Below are 10387 nucleotides of genomic sequence, written 5' to 3' on the forward strand. Positions count from 1 at the left end.
AAATAGAAATTGACAGAACAAATTATGAATCCCTATTGGTGAAAGGCAGGCGAGGTGCAGCCGGGTTGTGGGACCTAGGAATTCCGAATTGTAAGCCCGGCCCGCAAATCATTCGTTCACACTTCCACGTTTTTGTTATGTTCTATAGCTTTCAGCACCGCTGACAGTTCTGTAGCTGTAAAGCAGACTACAATCCTAAATCCAAATGATAGCGTGACACTCCCTTGTCACACCACCTCGTATAGTTGCCCCTCCTCTACCCCTTCCAATTAACGATTGGACATTCGATGTTGAATGAGGTCGGAGGGGAGGATTAAAACCCCCTTTTTACGTACAATATGCGCGCGTGTCCCAATTTATTTGTCAAGAAATTTATATATCCTCATTTTTGAAGTACAATGCTTCCACCACCTTAATTATAAGAAACGGGGGGGAGGGGGGGGGGGGAGGGGGCTGAAGCTCCTGTGGAATTTCTTTCCTTCCTGTGGCACTTCTGTACGGGTTTGTTTCAGAGTTTTTCAAATACTATACCCTTACAATATTTTATTTCGTAACCTGAGTTAGTACACCACAAAATGCATGGACTAATGTTGTTACAATAAACGAAATTTATTTTGATACACACAATCTTTAGAAAGTTTTCATTGGAGAAACTTTTCACTAACACAACTTGATATACACTTGACTAAAAAAAAAAATCATTTGCACTCTTTTCTCAAATTGCCTTGGCTTATTGACACAAAACGAACGAAGGAAGATGAAACATTTTTTCTGCGATTTTTCTAGAAACCCGTTCATGAAAAGTATGGCAGCGATCGATAGATCGATCGATTTTGTTCAAGGACTTATCGAAAAGTCTAAAAAATGCAATAATAACCAAAAAATACGAAAATAAGCTACATTTTTATAATTTTCATTTTAGATTTTTCTTTTTATTTATTTATAAAAATTCATAGCTAAATAGCTTAAGTCCTACAGCATTGCTGACGTGCGACCGAGCTCTTCTCGGTTTTGTTTCGGGTAAAAAATCTTCGTATTCTTGTTGCTATCCCAGGATTCCATGAAGACTTGCTGCCATTACGACTCTTTTTAGAAATTCTACGGACAAACAAAAAATACATTGCATTAAGCACTTACATCTGCGGGAAAGCAGGGACCACTAATTCCTGTTTTGGATGAGATATACAAAGCAAAACAACACCAGAAATACGCTCCTAAACGTTTTCTTAAAACTGGAATCATTTTATGAGAAGGGTCCTATCTTAGGAGTTCAGGAGTCGGATGTACTTGAATTTGATAGAAGAAGTTTTTCAAACTGATTTTTGTGATTAAACTATCATAGCTTTTTACAGCACACATGTCCTTCTAAAGAACTGCTCAGTAGCTTTCAAGGATCTTACCCGGAGACCACCGCATTAAAAGCGTGAAAGTACAGCACCGCTCGGCAGATTTAAATTGAGTTCTCGCACTCAAAGACTTCATTCACAAGTTCGGTTTGTGAGTTTCCCTTTAGCGTCCCAGGTTTACTTACTGTGTTTTGAAAGTCACCCTGGGCGTATTCTTATCTGCCATAGAACCACTGGAAAATTCACTGCTCACATCTTTAGTCTTTTCTTGAATGTCTCTTCCGTTTGCATCTGAAGGATTCCACTACAGTTTAAGAAAAGGAGAAACAAAACCGTGAGGGCGAATTTGATTTGAATCTGATTCGGAATCTTTACGAATGCATGGTTGAAGATATCTTCACTACGACAACAATTATAAAGTAGTTCTGTTATAACGGCAGAGTGATCTTTCGCCATATGGTGCTGACTGATTAGCCAAAAAAATCGCACTGTTATTTTAGTCAATCACAAACCACTCTCCAACTGTACTCAGCAATCCTTCTCGGGCATTTTTTCCCACGCAAAATGCTGGCTTCATTTTCGTTGCTTTTAGTTTTATTGTCTGCGTATTTGACGATTGTTAAAAGCAATAACTTTGGTTTTACTCGCAAATGTGCTCCCGCTTAAATTCGACCGCAACGTCACGTTCAAACCTAATACCTTACTATTAATCTATCTTTTTTACATTTGCTCATAAAAGCAGAAAGAACGCACATCTAAGACAGGCAAATAATGAACATCGTTCACCACCTTGCTTCTGTACGGAAAATCCAATCGTTTGAATATGAATAAAATTCACCAAACTGGGAAAAACCTGTTTCTAATTCACAAGCCTATTCTAACACAGCGCTCCCACCTCATCGGCCATAGTGAAACACCTAATCATACCCCTTCCCGGATAAGGCTTCCGAAATGTAGAAATTATTATATTTTAGTTAAAGAAACTTTTCTTACCATCATAGTAAGAGGTCCTGCAGAAACATCTCTATCACCGTAGCTGAACTCTCTTTGCGTCGATCTCAACTCCTCAGTGAGAACTAGAAGCTTTGACTCCTTTAACTGCAGGTTAACTTCCATTTTGTCCAATTCTAATTGTTTCTCTCTCAGCAATTCTTGCAGTCTTTTTACATCATTTTCCAGCTGTTGGACAATGCCTTCATTTTCAATCCTCATTAAAGTCTGTTCCTTATCCCCCAATGCACTTTGGGTACTATTCAACTCTTCTTGAAGCTTGACCACGGCTTCTTTCCGTATTTCATCAACAGTTGCGGAAACAGCCATTAGGTTCTTTTGTGTCTCCTCTAACGCGTGTGTCTTTTCGTTCAAACATCTTTGCATGCGCTCAAGATCTATTTGTTTCTGTTTCATACCATGTTCATGGCTTTGCTTCGCGCAAGCAAGGGATGAAGTTAAAACTTGAAGTTCTCTTTCTTTCTGCTCTAAAGTATTTGACTGATCCGTCAATAGCATTTGTAATCTTTCTCGTTCTCCCTGTAATTGCTCTATAGTGTCTTGATGTTTTTTCTCGGTGTTAGCAAAGGCTAACCTCAGGACTTGCAGCTTTGTTTCTGTCTCCTGAAGAGAAAAATTCTTTTGGTTAAACAGTATTTCTGCGTTTTGAAGCTCTTCTTCAAACAGTGATTGTTTCAACATAAACTGTGCTTCCATGTTTGTTAACAAGTCATTGTTTTCCGTCAATTTGAGCTGTAAGTTTTCGATTTCATTTTCCAATCTCCTGACAGCCTCTCTATGTTTTGACTCGGTAGTGGCATCATGCACTGACGCTTGCAACTCGCTTGTTGCTTTTGTTTCAATAAGTTCCCTGCTGGACACCTCGGCTGTTATCTTGAAATTGTGGTTTCTAGATGTCGTGCAGTTGTCTTCGAGGCTTTCGACTCGGAGTTCTAGCATTCTTTCTCGACCTTCACTTAATTTCAAGCATCCCTGTAATAGCTCCACTTCTTCTCGCAGGTAGCTATAGTCGTGTTCCTTCTTTTGCAGATGAACCGTCGTTTCCAAATTGTCTATCGTAATACTAAGTTCATCGAACTGGAACTGTAATTCCTCGTTGCTTTCTTCGCTGTCTTTGAGTTTCTTCTCCAAAGTGTCAATATGATACACGAGATCTTCATTATTCATGTTTGCATGGTCAAGCTCGTCCAACAACTCTATAAAAGTCTTCTCCTTCATGTCACGTCTCAAATTTGCCAGCTCTCTATCTTTGTATTCCTGTCTGGAAGCTAAACGCTGTACCTCAAGTTTCAACCTAAGGATCTCCCTCTGGGAAATTTCTCGTTCCAAACTTTGATCAGGTACTGTAGCGAATTCAGCATTCTCTGTGTGGGTGACGTCTCTCTCTCCACTTGATTCAAGACGCTCTTCGTTCATCACATCCTTTCTGGAATCGAAATGCTCATCTTGCACGTTTTCGTTGTCCTCCAATTTTGTCGGACCTGCACTTGGTTTGATGCTATTTTCAGTCAGTTCCGACTTGAGCAATTTTTTGTCCTTAAGGGTGTTTACCCTTTCACTGCAATACAGAAACACACAATTTAATCAACTGATATATATGTTATTCGTTGTCCGAGGGATCAATATAGTCTCAAGAACGGCCCTCGACTGCCAACTTGAAACTTTGGTCACCGTATTTTCTTAGGTGAAACGTAGAGAAAAATATATTTCCCTGGCCCGGGTTGCTCGAAGCATGTTTAGCGCTAACAAGCGTTAAAAACCATGGAAACCTATAGGTTTTGATACCTCTTACCTAACGGTTAGCGCTAACCAGGCCTCGAGCAATCGGCCCCTGGTAAATGACAAATATTAACCGGCTCGTAACTCGATTTCCAAACTTTAGTTGTGGTTACACTAACCCTTTTACCCATGGGTAAATAGCGTTTGCCCACGGGTAACCGCTTTCTCGAGACCACAAATGCCCTAGGGGTATTTCCATGGATACATAAAAAAACAACAAGAACTTCCCATGACAGTTCCTGAACTGAAAAGTACGGTTTATCTGCTCCCTGTGGTGGCTTGGCCAATCATAAAGCAGAACGCAGTAATTAATTGTACCCTATAATTTTACCCTAAGGGGAGTCTTTTACTGTGTAACTGCATCCCCAAAGGTAACATGAAATCTGAGCTGAACCAAAATCAAGCCATTTAACCTCCGAAAGGCCACAAACCCAAGGTGTGTGTAACCACAACTTTTATTATCCACACCGCTGGATCGCAGAAACCTTACCAATCAAATTTCAGACTGTTTTGATAAAGATAACAATTATATGTAGCTGCTTTTATATATAAACTAACTTAACTTTACATATGCGTAAAGTGCATAAGAAACTAGTCATTTAACAAAAAAGGACCGAGTTTTCTTTAGTCTCTTTCCGAAAGAAGTCCAAGTGCGAAAATTTGGATATGGCACTGAGATTAACAGGGGCACCCAACGAGAATATAGTTTAAAACCACTTAGACATAGCATTGTCAAACATATTTTAGTATTTAAACGGTAGATATAGGCATATTTTTATCCCCTAAAAATTTTTCATCTGTTCGGATTTCCTAGCTGAAAGTCTAGTGATCCGAAAATCATAGGGATTAAAACTTACCTTTTCGAAAATTTCAGCCAGAAAAAAGGCTCCCGAAAATTCTAGGTGATCTTTTTAAGGTAAAAATCCGTTAAAAATGGGCAATTAGACCATTTTTCAGATGTTCGAAAATCCTAGGACAGGCAGGCAAGCAAGAAATTTTACAACAAATGTTCCGAAAATTCTAGATCTCAAATCGTCTTCCGAACAGATATTTTCCAAAAATTGACGTTGGGTGCCCCTGTATTAAACCATGGAGAACTTAGGCAAGAACGGCGACAAAGGCTCCGAAAGCGTCATGTAAAAATATAAATTAGTATTATTCTAATCACTTTGCGATTATCCCAAACACTTCGGAATTGAAATTAACTGCAAATTTTCTTCGAAAAAATGTTATGGACGGTGTATCGGTTGCAAAGGGAAATATAATATTTCTTGTCAGGTGCTCACGTCCTTCACGTTATCGCAAATTTTGTTATTACTCTTCGTTATGAGGGCCAAGTTGTTCAAAGTATCCGGTGGATAAGTCACTAAATACTCTCAATCAGGAGCGACTTATCCACTGGATAAAATTATCCGGCCATAGACCTTTTTGCAGATACGGCGGCCATTTTGATTTCTATTGTTTCAAATAGTTATTATGGGATGCCCAGCAGCAAATAATATTAATTTGCCCCCCTGGGCATCCCATAATATCTTTCGAAACAACTGGGCCCAGGACGATAACGGCGCCAAAATGATGGGATGCACGTGCGGAGCGTACAGAGTCGTTCTTTTTGTTCATTTAACACATTTTCTGCCATTCTTCCTCTCGGCGATGTTGTCGCTGCTGAATCTCGCTATTTTAACTTCGCACTGGGATTGCTTACAGATTCGTTCTTTTTGTTCATTTAAGCTTAGTTCCCACTGGCGACATAAGGATCATAAGCATAATCATAATCATAATCATAATCATAATCATAAACATAAACATAAGCTTCTTATGTTCTAGTGGGGTGGGCCGCTCTAAAAACGTAAAGCTTTTCCTCGAAGCTGGCCGCCATCTTGAAAATGAACCGACCCGAAAGTACTGGTCCTAGACTTTAATTGGCCAAAACACAATGACCCCGTTGCGTCATTATGTTTCTCATTATGTCGTTATGATTTTCGCGTTCCCACTGCAAAGAAAAGCGACATAGTCATACTCAAAGCCATAATCATAATCATAAGAAAATGGTTGATCATTTTCTTATGATTATGATTATGTTGATCATAAGGGCGCCTATGGTTATGTTTCTGGACGTTCCCACTAAAGCCTAGTTCCCACTAGCGACATAACGATCATAATCATAATCATAAGCACGAACATAACGCTGTTATGTCGCTTATGTCTTCGTGGGAACGCCCAGAAACATATAATCATAGGCGCCCTTATGATCAACATAATCATAATCACTCTCTAAATTTCCTGCTCTAACAATCATGGAGAGCTCACTAAGGCTGGGTGTTAAACATATCCGGCATGCGTTTCAAAAGAGGATATTAGTATTACTAGCGATAAAGGGTTGCAAAAACACCAACGCTTACCTTCTTTCTTCCAACGTAACAGTTTTTCCTGGAATTCGTGGCCTGACTTGTTTGATGGTTTCATGTAACGCTCCGAACAGGCGGCCTCTTGGTGATGTTTTAGGACTTGTCTCTTTTACACCTGAGGATTGTTTTGCATGTTGCTTGCATGCAGTTTTAGCTGCAAATTCATGAATGAAAATCGGGTCAGTGCGCAGCTATTACAACGGTTCTGGATTAGTTCAGAAAAAGTGAAGTGAAAGACTTAACTTTCTCTTTTAAATGTCATGTTGGCCACCACAAGTTTCCCATACATGATTACGTCAAGCCGAAAGACACCCGCCTCACTCGTCACAGCTCTGATAAAGACGTACTAATTCCTAAGTGCCGCCCAAAGATCTTTCAATTTAGCAATCAATTTAAACTCTGGAATACTCTACCTGAATCTACTCGCACTATTACTTCCTTTAATCAGTTTAAATCTCACGTATTGCAACGTTATTCTGCTGCTTTCTGTACAAATTATGACGTTACGAACTTTAACACCTGGAAGTCAATGTGCTGCAAATTCAGCAGGTCACGTAATCTTCTATTATCTGGCAACTGCTGCTATTGAGCCTTTTTGTGGGATAGGATTTTTATATTTCTCATAATGTGTTGAATGTTTGTAAAGCCTGTTTTTGTGTATATAGTCTCCTTCAATCATGAACCTTACAATACCCATCTATTTTCCTTATCAATCAGCCCCTCTTCCCGTAATTAATCAATCCAGCAATCGTCCCTTCAACGCTTTTCTGATCACTAATTCGTTCTTTTCTCTGTCAAGCTTTAATCGGGAGCTTAAGCGTGCGATGTTTTTTAGCCACGGATGGGAAACCATCCCCATAGTGAAAAGATACTTAACAATAAAAATGTAGAACAGTGGGAAAATACTCTGCCGTACCAAGGACGGCAGAGTATTTTCCCAGACCCCAATACAAGATAGGGTCTCCAGCGCTTGCTTGTTAGCCCCCCCCCCCCTCCCCACCCCCAATACAAAATACGCTCCGCCGTTCCTGCGTGCACAAGCTTCCTAAATTATACCTAATAGAAAGAAGAACAAAATCCTATGGCTTCTACTTATTGGCATCATTTCGTTGGATACGCTTTTTATCTCAGTTGTTTTAATTGGTAAATATCCATCGCTTTTCACATCCATTTCGGTTAATAGCCGTCTTAAGTTGTCAAGTCCTTTTTTGATTCGAATATGAGTGCAATTGCCTTTTGCGCAAATGAAACTCTCTCTCCCCTCCCTTAACCCCGACCAATTTTTCCCGATTAATTTAGGTAAATTGTAGTAGCATGGACCAAAAATAACCTAACAAAAAAAGAAGCATGGGTCGTGGTAAAGGATCTAATCAGCGTGTAACTAGAAACAAATAAGAAGGGAAGGCTGAAAAGTAAAGGAATATCTGACGTATATTCCAATTCACTTGCTAAAAACTAAAAGTTGGATAATAAATAGCTTATTCGACAATACTACACACTAAATCGTCCAATAAGGTGACTCCCTTTCTTCGTCAGGTTGGTACTTGCTACACCTTGATGAAGAAAGGCAGTGCCTTTCGAAATTTCGACAACAGAAATTCCTTCCTTGTTTGATCAGCCTTTCACTTCACCTTTGTTAACTAATTGAAGGCTCGTTTTTGCTCAGTTCAGTGATTTCGCTTCTTTTATTCCGTCTCTTTTCCAAGGACGCCTTTTTCAGCTTTTTTCCAAATGAAATTAAAACCGTTCAACTCAAAGTATATAGAAGAAAACAGCTAATCTCTCCTTCATACGGTAACTCAATATTCAGTTTTTAACAATCTCTTCTAACCTCTATAAACGTCTGCCTTATTGATCAGAAAATGGTAAATTCTAACTTGTTTATTGCGTTTCTGTCGCCCTCTGAACTGAAAGCAAACATCTCTTTATTAATCCTGACTTAAGAATTATCCTGCTGTTTTCTTTGTCTAATAAAATCATTTAAAAAGTGGGCTGTTTTAAAACGTTCCAAAAGAATTGCTTCTGAATCAGTATCACAAAAACAAAAAATACAATACCTAAATTCATTCCTGGCTTCTGTTCGCCAGCAGTCTTAATAGTCTTGTCACGTTTTTGCGTCATAACGATGTTCGTTGAAGATGTTACCCTGGAGGGTTATTTAGATTCTCGCAGCACTTTAGGCAGGCGAATTTTTTCAATCCTTGTACTTTTTCGCTAGCAACGTGTGGTGGTCTCGCACCACCCGAAAGTAAGTTGAAGATTACTATTTTCTGATGATTTCTCTCTTTTTCTTTTTGCGCTTTGTCTTTTTAAAAGTTTTTCTCAGTTTTGTCGACTCGCTTGCTCTCAAATAAACTACGAAATTCTCCAAATATCTCCCGCTTCGAAAATATGTACCAGTCGCACCAAAATCTAACGCTAAATGATTGTTTTCTGCGTAAAACCATGGAAACTGAGCTTCACAATTTCGTCACAAAGGTTGTTCGAAATCTCGCGCTAGAGTTAGTAAACCAGTCATTTCTCTATGGAACTTTCTGGAAGGTTAGGCTTTGACGTCATTTGAAATGCAGTAATGTGATTGGGCAATCGAAGTGTTTACTGCCCGTATTAGGAGTTTCCTTGGCGGGAATAAGGAGAAGCTTTGTTTTAATCTTGCCAAACATTGGTTCGTGAAACAAATAGCGAACATTTTGTCAAGGTCATACGAACGTCGCTCTATCAAAGCGACTTAACTTTCGTTAACACTTGAACTTACCTCCATACAGCTGACTAGAAATTGAAATTTGTCACTGCAGTTTTCCTATAACATTTTAGTCCAACGTCTTTTTTCCTTGGCAGTGATAAGGAAACACGAGGAAAGCTGGACATTGCCAAGCTATAAGGCGTAAGAAAAATAACCAACGGTTAAATTCGCCATCATGACGCCAAGAAACAGTAAAAGCAGCTCCGCATTTTGAAAATTTTTTACCATTCGCAAGCTTAGTTTAAAGTAGAAGAACTTTCGCCGATATGGAGTAAAGACTGAAAATAAGAGACGTTTTCGAACACTACAAAGACCCTACAAATACATTATTTTTTCCCGTCCTTAAAATTCAATCAAATAATGCCGATTGGGCTATCTTTAAAAGAAGAACTGGTAATGAAGGAATGGAAACGATGAACGGGGAACGGGGAATCTTTACAAAGCGGGAATCTTTAAAATGGGGAATCGTTAAAAGCAGGAATCGTTAAAAGCGGGTATCTTTAAAATGGGAAAAAAAAAGAAATGAATAAATTCTTTCCCTTTTTAGTATGCAGTTAGCCTGCGAATATAGCCTCCTCTCCTCGCACCCTGTCACTGGGAGGTTTCACGTGTCCCAAGTGACGGGGAGCAAGGAGAGGCGACTGTATTCGCAGGCAGGCTATGCTGAAGGGAAACTAAAACAAATAGACCCTTCCAACAGTTTCTTTAAGCGGGCGAAGGAGCTATACCTTGGTTAATTTTCAACAAATCCCTTTCAAACTGGTCAATTTTAATAATTTTAAGGCGCTTATCGGATTTTGCCTAACTCGTGAACGTCAAAAGTTGATAAAAACCTATTTATTGAATCATAACCACACGATCTTCACTAATTGGTTAATCGGTTAGGTTAGGTCTATTTAGGTTGGTTCTAGTCTAGTTAGGTCTAGTTAGCGTTAGGGTAGGTCTCGGTTAGGTTAGGTTAGGTCTCGGTTAGGTCTCAAATCCTGGCTCGGATTCTAGCTCGGATCCTGGCTCGGATCCGAGCTCGGATCCTGGCTTTATTCTTAGTTTAATTATCTCAAAATTAATAGTCCGTATCACTTTCTTTGTCAGAAGCACAT

At 39.3% G+C, this 10387-nt stretch overlaps 1 protein-coding gene and 1 long non-coding RNA gene across 2 annotated transcripts; both read right to left on the bottom strand.

The window, feature by feature from the left end:
- Window positions 1–965: 965 nt before the first annotated feature.
- On the bottom strand, window positions 966–3773 carry LOC138033448 (myosin-6-like). Its single transcript, XM_068881191.1, has 3 exons — window positions 2340–3773; window positions 1532–1650; window positions 966–1098 (listed from the first exon to the last, which is right to left on the bottom strand). The coding sequence occupies exons 1-3, from the start codon at window positions 3771–3773 to the stop codon at window positions 966–968; spliced, it is 1686 nt and encodes a 561-aa protein (XP_068737292.1).
- Window positions 3774–3818: 45 nt separating this feature from the next.
- On the bottom strand, window positions 3819–9419 carry LOC138032906 (uncharacterized). The gene is made up of 3 exons (XR_011128509.1): window positions 9300–9419; window positions 6539–6698; window positions 3819–3915 (listed from the first exon to the last, which is right to left on the bottom strand). It is a non-coding gene; the product is annotated as an uncharacterized lncRNA (long non-coding RNA).
- Between the last annotated feature and the right edge of the window lie 968 nt (window positions 9420–10387).

This window comes from Montipora capricornis, chromosome 14 (assembly GCF_036669925.1).
Source record: "Montipora capricornis isolate CH-2021 chromosome 14, ASM3666992v2, whole genome shotgun sequence".
Lineage (NCBI taxonomy): Eukaryota > Metazoa > Cnidaria > Anthozoa > Scleractinia > Acroporidae > Montipora > Montipora capricornis.

Bases quoted from the DNA above. Each gene is read 5' to 3' on its own strand.
- LOC138033448 (XM_068881191.1), bottom strand. From the start codon at position 3,773: ATGAACGAAGAGCGTCTTGAATCAAGTGGAGAGAGAGACGTCACCCAC. The intron at 1,651-2,339 runs GTAAGAAAAGTT...CTTAAACTGTAG, and splicing joins CAGGACCTCTTACTATGATG to TGGAATCCTTCAGATGCAAA. The intron at 1,099-1,531 runs GTAAGTAAACCT...GTTTGTCCGTAG, and splicing joins AGGGTGACTTTCAAAACACA to AATTTCTAAAAAGAGTCGTA.